We start from the raw sequence: 14925 nt of genomic DNA, 5'->3' as shown, positions 1-14925 counted from the left end.
GGATATAATTATTACGTCACGCGTTAGTAGCTTATGAATAATGTCCATTAACAGTGACAGTTGACTGTTGCAAAAATATGACTTATCAGCTTAGATGTAATAGCTAATTAACACTTAACGGGTAATTGCGAAAAATAAACGCTTATCGCGGCCGTCACGACATTCGACACCGCTGACTGCTACAAACAGTCGATATCGACAGCTACAAGCAGTCAACAGGGACAGCATAGTTCCCATAGAAAAAAAAAACATTACAAAACCTAAGTCGAATGGCGCCTGGACGAGCACTTTGAATATTGGCACCTTTAGAAAAAAAGTAAATACCTACCTTCGGTATTTTTTGTACAGTTTCATTTTCTGTGTTTTTGCGTTTCATATATATGTAGCAGTGTACGTTGCTACTATAATATACATACCTACGAGAGGTGACGAGGAGGTTGCTATTGCCGCCGCCTTCTCAATCGTGGTTCAAGGTCAATAGCTTGGTGGTCCATCTTTACAAAACACTTTTAATCTGGAGGTGGGTTCTACAGGGTTTTCCAACAATAGGTGTTATTTTGATATTCTATCGTAAAAGATCCATAGTTTCGTTGCTTGTGTGGCATGTAGCGCCGTCTTGTTGAAAGTTAACGTTGTCCAGATCAATACCATCCAATTCCGGCCATAAAAAATCATTAATCATCTCTCGATAGCGCAATCCATTCACCGTAACTGTTGATCCAGCCTCATTTTCGAAAAAGTAAGGTCCAATGACTCCGCCGGACCATAAACCGCACCAAACAGTCACACGTTGAGGATAGAGTGGCTTTTCAACAATAACTCTTGTGTTTTACGAGCCCCAGATGCGACAATTTTGCTTGTTAACGAAGCCACCGAGGTGGAAATGGGCCTCATCACTCAAGATGATTTGCATTTGATTCACTCAAGTGAATTTTAATAATTTAAATGCGTTGTTAAAGCGTGTATTGTTTCATATTAATGACAGCTTCAAAAGTAACATCCACCGAAATAGCGGGCTATTCAAAATAACACCTCTTATTGGAAAACCCTGTATTACAGCACAGAGCAAAACCACGTGTATTTTTTGTAATTCACCCACTATATGGGCGCTCTGCGTTTGAATGAGCAGGCAGGGTGTAGGTTTTTGATTTGACACATACGGCGCCTAGCCGACCTGTTCCAATTTCCAGAATTTCCTCTTTATCACTTCGTTAAAAAGATTCTCCACATATGATCCCCAAAGAAGACAAATATTTTCCTCAGGGACTCCTGCATGAAAAAAAAATCAACGCCTGATCTAGGGAGGAGCCGCAAAGGAAGCAGACGCCCCTGGCGGCACACGTGATGGTTGCGCTAAAATGGAATTTGCTATTTACCGACTGACTTTGGGAAAGGTTGAAACGGTGTTTACAGCGGTATTCTTTATACCACTGCATTGTGCACTTATTTTTTTAACAAGAATAAAATTATAGGTTGACGTTGCAGACTTGTTTCCCAGAATGCTTAACAAGATAAGAACCAACTTGCACTTATATGTATTTGCAGGGCCGGCTCTGAGCCAACGCGGCGCCTAGCGCGATAAAATTTTGACGCCCCTTGTCAAAATCAGTAGACGCCTAGGTAGATCATTATAATCAATAATATTCGGATGATTTGTATTTTTTGTTTAGAGCCGATTTTGTGAAAAATAATCTCAAGGACGATGTATTAGGACTGTAAGGGCCCGTTCCCACTTCCGTTTTCAAATCGGAGGCGGGTCCCGTTTTAAAAACGGATGCCCTAGTGGCTGTAGTGGATGTATGGAGCTGTTCACACTTGTCCGACACGATTTGAAAACGGATCCGACATTTTTTGTCGGATGGCTCGCCTACGCAGCGCGTCCGTTTTCAAATCGTGTCGGAACACGCTCGCTCATAGTGTTGTATGGAGCTGTTCACACTTGTCGTCCAGTCGTTCCGGCAGAGTCCCCGCCAAACCCCGACCCCTCCCCGTCCGCTCCCTGTCGCAAGGAAGCAGGCACGCTGGGTGCTTGTATTTGGTTATTTTGTTAAGTAAATAAATCAAAACTACAATAATGGATAAGGAAATAAATCCCGAAAATTTAATACCACTGGTCGAAGAAAGAGTATGGTAATATTTTATCTTTAACTAAATAAAAACAAAACACTTGGTGTACACAAGTTTTGTACATCAAAATTTTTATTTTTATTTTTTTAATTTTACTTTTTTTAAATTTAAAAGCTTTAATGAGATGCACGGAAGAGCGTATTAGTTTAATAAACACATAATACAAAATATTTGAGTTGTTATTGTTTTCTTACTTTAAAATATCGATAGCCTTTCTTCAGGACAAATGCACTTTCTCAATTTTGTATTTTGATATGTTAAGCTCTCTGAAACTCATTCCAGTAGATGGTTAAAGGAAGTGATAGACATTCTCTTAAGCCATTAAGCGCCCTTGAGGTGATTTTTCATGGTGAAAACGGCGCTATATAAATAATCCAACCATTATTATTCTAAAATAATTAAAGAACTTTAGTTCATCACTTCTCAACTCACCAATTAACACTTGGAAAATTCCTACAGAAAATCATTTGGCTATGATTGGGTGTACCCAAAATTTTCTTTTCACTTTTTTCCTTCTTTTTAATAAGTACAACATGACAACAAGAGCTTCATCGTCGTCCATTGCGCACCATTACTGAAGAATGAGCAAATAACATGTTTTTGTTGAATCGACAATTATTTTTTTTCGTAGAGTATGGTCCGTTTTTAAAACGGATCCGTTTTTAAAACGGTAGTGTGAACAGGGCCATTGGCCATCCGTTTTTAAAACGGGACCCGCCCCCGATTTGAAAACGGAAGTGGGAACGGGCCCTAAGGTGTTAGGTATTATCAGCGCCTTGATAATATGTCGCCCGGACCGGACTGCTCCAGTTGCGCCCGCATAGGTCCGACTAAGTGAAAATGAAATTATGATTTAAAGTTATTATAGATTATTATTTTTAGTACCTAATACCTACTATTGTAATAATAAGTACTTGCCTACATGTTTTTCTTTAATTTCAGACACAAACATTTTTTTTACAGAACTAAAAAAAATAAAAATATGGTTTTGTAGGTAAGGGAAGGTTGCAATGATTGGACTACCTAACTTTGTAGACGTACAGCTCCTTAATCTTGGTACATAGAGAGTAAAAGTAACTAATATAATAAAATAATAACCACTGTTTATTCATATGATAAATAAATAAATCATAGAATTTTAGAACTTATCATTATTAACTTATCACACAACAAAAATCATTTTATTTATTTATTTGGGTTGTCTAATTTGAACCACCGTCGCGCGTCGTCATGTTTGGACCACTAACAGTCCAAGATTTTCAATAACAATAGTAATAAACCTTAAACATTAATTAAAACTCAAAAACAAACATAGTGATAACAATTACAGTAAAATACTTCTTGGCTTAATCATTGGTTATCTTTTTAAGCATTAGTTAATGACAATATACATAGTACATATACATATCTTGCCTGTTTTGGCACACTCACAACAAACACAATAAACATCAAAAACCGAAACACTATAAATATCATGGACCTAATAAGCCCGTAAATATCAATAGTGAAACAATAAACCTTTATTTGCAGGCATCGTAAAATTATTAAATTTGGTTGAAACTTTTTTTTTGTGCATTTATCAATTCTTAACATCTTATGCTACTTACACATTCGCGAGCCGAACTGCCGACAACTTATGGGAAAGGAACAAAGCAACCGCAAAGGGAGCGAAAAGCCGCTTGCAGTTGCTTCGTTCCTTTCCCGTAATTCGTGGCTCGGTTCGCGTTCAGGTTCGCAAATGTATACGTAGCAGTATAGGTGCGTATGCGGAAGCCTCACCTTGGTCTTAGATTTTAATGATATGAATATAATTTCACTAACGCATGATTTTGATATTGCTACCAATTACCTGCTACCGTCAGATATTTCGTCACCTAACGTGTAGGTTTTTCAAAATTATGGGATATCTATACATTCCTGTATACCGATTTTATATAATAAACAGTGGCACGTGATACGAGAAAAAACTCCAAGAATCTTGTAGGTTTCTGCAAAGGAATAATTATTAGAATTCTGTGCAAAGTAATTCGATGGGAACCTTTTTTTCAGAAATCACTTTGATTCTTGGAAACGTAATAAAAAAGTTATTGTTTTTGTCTATGAAAATAATTCACAAGAAACCGCAGCTAAAGATTTATAGGGTACTTATTTACATTATTATAAATTAATTTTATTTGTGACTCCCGCTCATTTCCTTTGTTGGAGAGTATAGAAGTATATAGGTACCTACTTAGTTACAAATTAATGCTTTGTGATTATTTATTTTTATTGATCCTCTCTTTCCAGGAAACGAGACAATTAGAACACATCGTTAAACTCCGCAAGTAAGTGGAAAACTATTTTTTTAGTATCTACGTATAAATTGTTACGATGGCAGTAGTAAAATTGCATGGAATAAAAAATAAAACGCACAGGTAAGTACCGCCTACGTGGCGTTTCAGTCTTGCAGGCCTTATGAATGGCAAATAAATAATAAAGTTATAGCCCAAGGCAAAGAGACTTATTCAAGTCGCTATCGAGAATAGTACAAATGATTAAAGGCAGTATTGTTGTGTTATCGTTATCAGCTGTGATAGCGAGCGACGGATCGGGTGCCAGGTAAATTGTACGACAAAAATCGATAAAATTGTTTCAATTGAGGTGCAAAAGTTAAACAAAAGGTGCAATTCTTAAAAAAAAAGCCTTAAAATGGCAACGGAATTAAATATGGGCATGAAGTGCATTAAATACATGCTTCTGACTGTGAACCTCATGTTTGTGGTGAGTTATTTGGAATACTTATTAAGATTTGCGAGTAAAAACTAATGTTGTGTGTGCATTTTCCTTCCAAACCATTATTCGTAGATTCCATTTTGTGACGCATAAGATATAGCACAGAACAGTGGGCAGCATATTTCATTCGTATTTTTTCGTCAAATTTAACAATCTATCTACAGAATTTTCTATAAAAAAGAAGACTTGGATGTTTTGCAGAGCGCCACCTAATCTTTGCAATAATAATTCGCCCAAATGGAAACACAACATAATTCTTAACTGGAAACTACATGGCTTCGCAGTTATGTTTTAATTTTCAGTCTTCAGACCAGGAATTATGTTAATATACTTTATAACAAAAACTATTATAACTGTTTGGTAGATGTGTATTAATGACAAAAAAACTATATTTGTCATGAGTATTACTAAGTTTTGTGCGTCATCGGTTCTGAAAATAGATGGATTATAATATGAATAGATAGTCCGTAGTACTTACTATGAGACACGCAGACAAGCCATGATATATAAGATGGTAAGGTTTTTTTTCTCGAAAAGAGTATAATAAAAATCTACAAAGTTATTTTGGTAAGAATTGAGGGCTCTTTTCCTATTCACAGTCGATATTATAAACACATTTGAAGTTTTATCGTTACTGAATTAATTAATTTAGCTTGTTGAGAACACGTTAATTATATTTTGGTTTCATATAAAATACATAAACTGAAGACTGGTAAGAGGAACCCAATACGAGCGGGCATCAACCATTTCATAATTAATGCTAGATTCTAGTAAGACTGACAAATCACAGAGAGAGATCAATCAATTGACACTTTTTTACAGTTAATTAAATTATCTTTAAAATGTGTATGTTACGTTCTGCTACTTTTGAAAATAAGGATTTATCTCAAAATAAATCACACAATAAAACTAATATAATTAGTGCTCAGTTTACAGCCTCCTTGATCATTTCTATTGGGACTGCAATCTACGCCATATACAGCGACTATGATCACTTTATCCACGATGGCTACTACTCGCCCGCCAGCTTCTTGGTTGCTATTGGCATCATCATGCTGTTTGTCTCCGTCTTTGGATGCTGTGGCGCCGCTAAGGAGAGCACACTCATGATTAATATTGTAAGTATTCCTTCGAAAATCTCGTGGCTGACAATCATCAATCCTGGTATAATGACATGATCGCCTGTATGAAACGCCTGCATTCCTGTCGTTCTCCTGCTGTCGCCCTCCAGTTCCGTATGTCTTGGGAAGGGGTTATTCTCCTCCATATCGTCCTAGCCACACAGGTTTAGTTCTCCCAACCCTCTTTGTTCTGCAAGAACTGAAGAAAGGAAGCTATCTTCGGTGGTCAGTTAAGCTATCAAGAAATATTTCTGCAATCTAAAAGTAATGACACTAATCAACAAGTCATTGTTCCAGTTTTGTAAATTTCGAAATTCAAACAGACTTTGAAGGACAAAATGAGAAAACACCAAATATGAATAAGGGGGGAAATAAATCACGTACCCAAAACAAAAACAACAGCATATATGAGTGATAAAAAAATCACGTTCACATAAAGCGCCCTTGAGGTGATTTTTCACAAAAATGACGCTACACAAACAATACAATAAATTCATATTAAAATGTTAATATAAAATAATAACATTTTAAAATCAAACATTTTAATGTCAAAACTCTTTTGCTTTGTTTATGGAATTTGTAAGAATATTGTCAATTTACTTTTATCTATCTCGTTTATATTTATAACAAAAATATATAAATAATATTTGAAGTTAGCAAATAAAATAGCAAAAAAAAATATCTGAAATTTTTCGCCATTTTACGTAAACTTTATAGGTAAAACTCTTTTTATATATTTTCAGATTTAGGAGATAATTGAGTTTTAGCGAAATGTGGGGATTATAAATCTCCCTGATGTCCAATTAAAGCTTTTTGTTTAGGTTCCTTCTTTATATTGCAATTTCATAAAATTCCAGTTGTTGTTTTCAGGAATCCTTATAATTTATGAATAAATTAAACACTTTGTTTACACTACTTTTAATTTACTTTTTCAATAGTGGCAAATTACTTTGTGGCGTTATTTTAATTATATGAAAATGAAATACTTTGTATACACCACTTTTAATCAATAATAATCTACATGTTTCGAAGCCAAACACCCTTCGACAAACTACTAAATAGTAGTTTATTGGGAATTTTATCTTCCTTGTATTATTTCTTATGTGTAATATATTGAAATAATGGCTTCTTCGTCAGGATAATGAAAATTAACTAATTATCATTATCCTGACGACAAAGACATTGGCTTCGAAACGTGGAGATTATTATTGATTAAAAGTGATGTAAATAAAGTATGTCACTTTCATAGTATTAATATATTATTGTATAAAAGAAATATTTCGAGATACTCTATTGCTAATAAATTAACAAATTGTATCTAGCCAGTTTTTTCCCGAACACTCGCCGTTTCTCCGCAGGGGTACGCCCCTCAAACTACTCGGTCTTACCATACACTCCTTGCTTCATCCACATTCATACAAGGTCTCGTACATGGCCTGACTCAAGCATTTGATTCACTAGATCGTTAAAACTAAAATAGGCCATGTATTCTCATGATTCGTAATTCGGCCACACATTGTTTTACCACACACTTCTCAGAACACCTTGCTTTGGTGCATGTAAACTGATACATAATTAATTACGCTTTGAACATAAAATAATATTATGTTATAGGCATTTTTTGACGCCTGCGAAATGATATGATTCTGCAATGCAAGTAGCTTCAGAGTTGCGAAGATTGCATAAATGACATTTGCATGAGTAAATTTATTTTTTTTACCTCTCCATGTTCTTTTGCTAATGGTTGATTTCTTATTTTGTATGTGGTGTTTAGATGAAAATCGCTAGATAATTAATTATTTTTTACTAATTCGTGTAAAAACACGGGATAGTAATAAAAATAATAATTGGCTAATTTATTTAGCACTGTTTTCGTGAAAAATCACCTCAATAGTCTGAATTTTTCACACAGTTCAAAGTTCAAAGCAAATCAGAGTTCCAGAGTTCATTGAACCAGAGTGCAGGACCCAAAGCAAAGGAATATTTTAAAGCATAACTTCCAAAAAGCGTATTTTCATAAAATAATTAAATTAACGCCATCTATGAACACGTAGATTGTACGTTTCCCCTTAAGGTAAATATTGTATCGATAATTCAATCCAATACTGTATTTGTATGCCTTTATAGTCAAACTTAGTTATAATGAGCATGAGGGGACCGGCTAAATTTTCGATACATCCAAAATAGGTTTTTTTTTTTTAAATGATGCAAACACAGTGACTTCACATTTTAAATAAATGAAATGAAAATACTTGGTTTTAGGTCCCTTTATTGATAAATTTTATTGTCTACCGGTTTCGTGACCCAAAACCAAGGTTTTGTAGAAGTTGTATGTATCTACCCACTCTATGTACTATCAATATATTCGCAAAAGTACAGTATATTTTCACAAAACAGGAAGGTACATTGATGTGACCGGGTATCTCATAAAAGGGACAATTCAACACACCTACAAAAAGAGATATAAAGTCATGAAAAGTGATGAAACAAAAACTAGGTTAAATAGGTCACATAGATAACTAAACTAGGCTAAATAGGTCACATGGATAACTATTTAACCTAGTTTTTGTTGAATCACTTTTAAGGTTAAACGCAACGCTCGTTGTATTCTACGTGTTCACAGGTGGCGTTAATTAAATAATTTTGTTTAAATACGCTTTTGCAAGGTATTGCTTTACAATATTAAGACAAATCATTTGTTTGCACCCGTATATACGCAATATGAATATGAATCAATAGTTTTGTTCGTTTAAAGACTTAATTCTTTCGAGAAAGGCACACAAATACAATATTTTACCGATGATTCAATCCAATATTGTATTTGTATGCCTTTCTCGATAGAATTGAGTTTTTATATGGACAAAACTATTTATTCATATTCATATTGCGTATATGAGGGCGCAAACAAATAATTTGTCTTAATACTGTAAAGCAATACCTTGCAAAAGCGTATTTAAACAAAATTAATTAATTAACGTCATCTGTGAACACGTAGAATACAACGAGCGTTGCGTTTAACCTTAATGACTCTATATCACTTTTTAAAGGTGTGTTGAATTGCCATTTTGAAGAGATACATGTAACCAATTGATGTATATCTCTATGAGTAGGTAATACTTTCTCAAAATATTTTCTCAAATTTATTATTATAATTTAAGGATTTTGCTTTCATTTCCCCTTTAAAACAATCAACGTATTACAACTATCATCACCTGGTACAAGGCTTCCAAGAAAAATATCACTATATCCTACTATCACTACTTTGTGCGTACTTTAACTACCCCTAGTAAAATATCACTATATCCTACTATCACTACTTTGTGCGTACTTTAACTACCCCTAGTAAAATATCACTATATCCTAATATCACTACTTTGTGCGTACTTTAACTACCCCTAGTAAAATTGCACTCGTCATAAATACCTAGCTTGCGGGATTGTTTTGGTTTTTGGCTGTAAAATTTTACTTGTCACAAACCGATGATGCACAACCCACGACCCCATCCTTGCGGCCGGCATGTCAATTTCATACAGCTCACTTGGCTATAGTGAAAAATCTAAATATTTAGGGTAATACTTGAAAACCCTGGCTGAGAACATTTTTTTATAGAGTTGTGCATCACTATCGTAAATTTACCCCGTGCAGGGATGTAGTATGCAGGGACTCGTAACTAGGTACCTTCATAAACATATTTATTGTTTTATAAGAAAATTGACGATGAGTTGCAATACAAAAGAAGTCGTAAAAAGGGAACAAATTTGCAAAGCTCAAATTTCGCAGATTTGATGACAATTTGACATTGTGCCCGATGGATAGCAATGGTTCACATAACCAACAATCTTACACAGGTAATGAAATGTAATGAATCTGTCCCCAACGAGATAGGAAATTTCCGCCAGCCGCCGTTGTGCACCGTACAACTAACCGCTACTTCGAGAATAATTCCCAACTATTTCTTCAGACCCAACGACCCATTCATGTATTCAGAAACTGTGTTGACAAAATTATTTGCCCGGTATATCTGTGAATCGACCTCGTTATAACAGCCAACAATTATATGAAGATAAGCCTGAACTAAAATATCATTTTGTAATTGTTCATTATAGCCGTGATCTATTGCCATGATGGTTATAAATAACCAGGTTCGACATTCATCGTAATGTTTTAAAGCATAACTTGCAAAACATGTATTTAAGTGAAATAATTTAATTGGCCCCATCTATGAAAGAACAGTTTACCCTTAACCCTTTCACAACCGCAGAAAATTATTTTAAAATTTTTGGTATTTTTTTAAAAATTATTCTATGTTAATTTGGATTAACATTGGACGTCAGAGGGTATTTTTTTAAATAGTAAGGTAAAAGAAACATAACACAAAAAGTAATACAAATAACATCTTAACTAAAATTCATGCAGAAATAATCTAGCATTATAAATCTTTAAAAGTTCGCCATACTAATCGAAAACATGTCTGTCACTACCAGTCTTAATTTGAATGAACATTGTAATTGATTTAAAATATTCTAGCAAATGACTGTGAACAGTGAATTGAACTGATATTATTATTATATAACACATCTTAATATGTAAAAATATTTGTAATTCGAGTAGAAAATATTGATATCTCACCTTAAATTAAGTAATCAATGACGGCAGAAATTCGATGAAACTCACAATCAGCAGATGTCAAAATATTTATCGTTGTTGTGGCAAAAATAAGGATTTCAACCGAGCGGAAAAAATAGACGCCACAGAAAAGATTACAAGCTATAAGAAAACAAAAACATGGCTTTTCTAGATCTCTACCGTTACGGTAAAAAATTCACAAAATTCATGTTAATTTGAATTAACACTGGGGCTCAAAGGGTTAACTTATCCCAAGGAAATTTGTAGACATTATCATGACTGTGTGTTAGTGGTGTTTTGAGAATTGTTTGTTTTATTTTTCAGTTTGCATTGTTGTTGACTCTGGTATTTATACTGGAAATAGCAGCAGCCATAGCGGCTTATAGCCTCCAAGCGGGCCTGTACGACCTGATCTCCGATAAACTGAAGATGTCACAAACAGAATATATGGTGGATGGAGAATCCCGGGCCGCATTTGACATGATCCAAAGCAGGGTAGGTTGTATTTATTTTCCCCAAGAATCAAAATTATTCATTATTAACCTCTTAAACGCTAGCATATCCTTAACCACTCGAGCGATGGACTATTTACAAAATAAATATCTTGAGCAATGGAGATTTCCAGGCACTTTTGGATCTGGCAGCACTCATTCTAAAAATTATACCTTCGTATATTAATATGGAAACATATAAACTACTTACATTAAATTAGTTTAAAACCAATAATTCTACTTACATATCATTTATCCCATATTTATAGGTTTTATAACTAGCTGTTTGCGGAAATTTAAAAATAAATTATAAAAAATCGTCTAAGTACCTAAAATTATTATCTATACTATCTGGTAATTTACAAAAACATAATTTTCATGAGTAAGTTATAAAGAAAATAGAATCAGATGGCACAAATTTTACAGCGGCACACCGAGAGTTAATCAATGTTGGTAACAATGACTGGTCTATGGCTGGATATTGCACCATTTCCTCCGTCTCACCAAAGCATTTAATAAAAATATCTAATGTGTCATACATACCTAATAAAAATTACTAAGAAATCGTGATAAAGACAACATAGCACTTAATGCAGTAAGTAGGCAATTATCTTATCTTATTGTTATCAATTGGGAATTTGAGTACCTACTATCGATAGAAAATAAGACACACTGCTATTCATAGAAATAACACTTCACTCAATCGTATTATGGTTAAAATATTTTTTAGAGAGTCCGCAGACGAGAGGCTTTAGTCGCGGCAACAGTTGTGGACATATAAATCCAATACGGAATATGGAGGTGAAAACACGAGCGACGCGACATTGGTACTTTTTTGAATCTGAATGGATTTCGGAATAGCTTCCAACTGTCGCCACGACTAAAGTCTCTCGTCTGCGGGCACCCTTAGTCTGAAATCCTATTTATTTGGAATTAAATGTTTTTTATTATTAAATAAACGAAAAAATAATTTTTTACATCAAAGATTCATTCATTCTAGATGTGCAGTAAAATAAAATGTAAGTTCAAATTAATAAGAGAGTCTAGCTACCTAAGCCTGCAATAGACCCATTGCACTGCAGTAGCCCGGGGTCTGTATTTAACACTACGGGTGTTTGGCAACATCTCCCGGTTTGATAACATGCCCCCCCTCCAGGTATCCGATAATCCCTTTCCAATATGGCGGGACACTGGCATCATAAATGCAATTTACTCAAACTATGAGGGCTTTCCAGTCCCAACAATTAAAGTGAAACAGTCTTGCTGATAGTCGCAGTATCTTCTAAAGTGAATTCATATCCATACTGTGTAGTTAGTTAGATTACGACACTCTCAATGTTGTAATTTTATTATTTGTTTACAGCTGGAGTGCTGCGGAATCGACAATCCGAAAGATTGGATTGGAAAGTACACCAATGGCAGTATTGATTACCCAACAGACGCCGTTGTGGCGGTTCCCGAGTCCTGTTGCTCTCCGGATATTCAGGATACAATGCCAAATAAGTGCAATACTCTGATATCATACCACAACGGATGCATGACCGGACTGCTGTACGTTATCGGACAGAGTGCTGTCTTGTTGGGAACTGGAGCTATGACCATTGCATTTATTCAGGTACAATTGTTTGCTTGTATTTAGAGTTTCTTAAAACCATTCTAATTATGTATATGCGTATTTTATTCACTTTACAAGCTATGAAAATCAATACAGAACATCAATCTCTCTGTATCTGCACAGAAAAACTGAGCCGCAGCAACGCGTGGCGGGGTACAGCTAGTGGTTTATAAATATTTTAGTGGATTCGTAGTTGGTTTTGTTGCATTCATTATAAACGATTTATATCCTTCCAGTGCGAATTAGCATCTTTCTATCTGCATTCTCCATAAATGAGAAATTTGGACTTAGAATAAAGATGTTGATTTAGATTAATTTAGAAGTTGCGTATAGCGCCACACCCCTAAAACCATTTGCAATGGTTGCAAGGTACAAAACTATCGTTCTTTTAGTGTAACAGGCCCTCTCATCTGGAATAGACTTCCCTCAGCTCTTACTAATCTCCAGAATTTGGCTGAATTTAAACGAGCTTTAAAAACAAAATTATTTAAAAAATCTTACCATTTATAAATTTTAACTTCTTTTCAATATTTTATAATAAGCCATATTCTAAAACTTCCGGTAATTGTTTGGTTTCGGTTGTCTCCTTATTGTACCTTTTTAAAGTGTCTGCTCAGAAAATTCTCATTTCTGAGCACAAACTGCCTCCTGTTTTATGTTATGTTTTAGTTTTAATATTCGTGTTTTGTCCTGTCCTACTGTTATTGTTATTCTAAGTTTTGTCATCACTTTGTATAAACAGTGTATTTAGTGTTATAATATTAGATCTGTATTGGGTAAGGCACACTGTAGGAATAATTTTAAGAACCATTAATACTGAATTACCTTTTTTTTAAAGTTTGTTATACGAGTAGTTAAGCGCACTTGAAGTGAAATGACACTAAACTGCGCTATATAAATTCCATGTTATTATTATTATTATATATTCAAAGCAGAACAATAGTACAAATGTAGAGAAACCTACCAAACTGTCTTTTTGAATAGACAGTCCGAGGGAAGTCTCTCCATAAACAACACAAATGTAATACAATTCGATTAATTTTAATCTCAGTTGAATTTAAAAAAAAAATATGTCAGAAAAATATGTTTTTTATCCTTACCTGTCACTCCGTTTTATTTAGCTAAACAATTACCACAAACTCTAATGTTGAGTCTAACACCTGCAGAAAAGCGCCTTAACAGTTTTCTAATGTTGAGTCTAACACCTGCAGAAAAGCGCCTTAACAGTTTTCTAATGTTGAGTCTAACACCTGCAGAAAAGCGCCTTAACAGTTTTCTAATGTTGAGTCTAACACCTGCAGAAAAGCGCCTTAACAGTTTTCTAATGTTGAGTCTAACACCTGCAGAAAAGCGCCTTAACAGTTTTCTAATGTTGAGTCTAACACCTGCAGAAAAGCGCCTTAACAGTTTTCTAATGTTGAGTCTAACACCTGCAGAAAAGCGCCTTAACAGTTTTCTAATGTTGAGTCTAACACCTGCAGAAAAGCGCCTTAACAGTTTTCTAATGTTGAGTCTAACACCTGCAGAAAAGCGCCTTAACAGTTTTCGTAATATATTGATGTAATGTTTTAGTTCATCGGGATCATATTCTCCGTGATGCTGGGCAGGGAGATAAGAAATGCCAAGACAGAGCGCGAGAGGCGTCGCCAAGAAATCAGACAGCAGATTGTCAGCAACTACACTTCCATGGAGCCGCACCTAGCTAAGAGTGTGGCTGACCCGGCACCAGTCATCTATGTACCTTCTATTGGCCACTCCAAAATATAAATTATACCTATTTTGAAATATTATATTTTACATGATGTAATAATATGATTATGTATATTCCAAAACCAGTATCTATGTGCCTTTTGTTGGAAAACTGCAAAATATTCATACTTTTTTAAAACTATACTTATATACTATTTTACTTTGCCTACGTTGATGTTAGAATTTTTATTATTTCTTGAGAAGATAAATGTTAATCTATTTAAAATGTATTTATGATAACTATTATCAAATTGAACAATATTCATTTTATTGTGAGTGTCTTGTTATAACAATTAATTTAAGATAAAAATATTATGTATATCATTATATTAAATCTATAAAGATTGTGACAAATTTTACAAAATAAATTTGAAAATGATGCCAGATATTTTTATTTATATTCAGTATCAATAGATAGATGATG

At 34.3% G+C, this 14925-nt stretch overlaps 1 protein-coding gene across 1 annotated transcript; it reads left to right on the top strand.

Annotated features, from left to right (window-relative positions):
* The first annotated feature begins 4611 nt into the window (after window positions 1-4611).
* Tsp29Fb (Tetraspanin 29Fb) lies at window positions 4612-14871 on the top strand. Its single transcript, XM_089634553.1, has 5 exons — window positions 4612-4887; window positions 5829-6017; window positions 10971-11141; window positions 12501-12752; window positions 14325-14871. Exons 1-5 carry the CDS (start codon window positions 4816-4818, stop codon window positions 14517-14519), a joined length of 879 nt encoding a protein of 292 aa, XP_089490679.1. The 5' UTR covers window positions 4612-4815; the 3' UTR covers window positions 14520-14871.
* The last annotated feature ends 54 nt before the right edge of the window (window positions 14872-14925 follow it).

Source organism: Hesperophylax consimilis, chromosome 8 (genome assembly GCF_061612785.1).
Source record: "Hesperophylax consimilis isolate HC1 chromosome 8, BYU_Hcon_1.0, whole genome shotgun sequence".
NCBI lineage: Eukaryota > Metazoa > Arthropoda > Insecta > Trichoptera > Limnephilidae > Hesperophylax > Hesperophylax consimilis.
This window is presented reverse-complemented; position numbering and strand designations above follow the sequence as displayed.

Coding starts and splice junctions, on each gene's coding strand:
- Tsp29Fb (XM_089634553.1), top strand. CDS start 4,816: ATGGCAACGGAATTAAATATGGGCATGAAGTGCATTAAATACATGCTT. Junction 11,142..12,500: donor TTGACATGATCCAAAGCAGG/GTAGGTTGTATT, acceptor ATTTGTTTACAG/CTGGAGTGCTGCGGAATCGA. Junction 12,753..14,324: donor TGACCATTGCATTTATTCAG/GTACAATTGTTT, acceptor GTAATGTTTTAG/TTCATCGGGATCATATTCTC.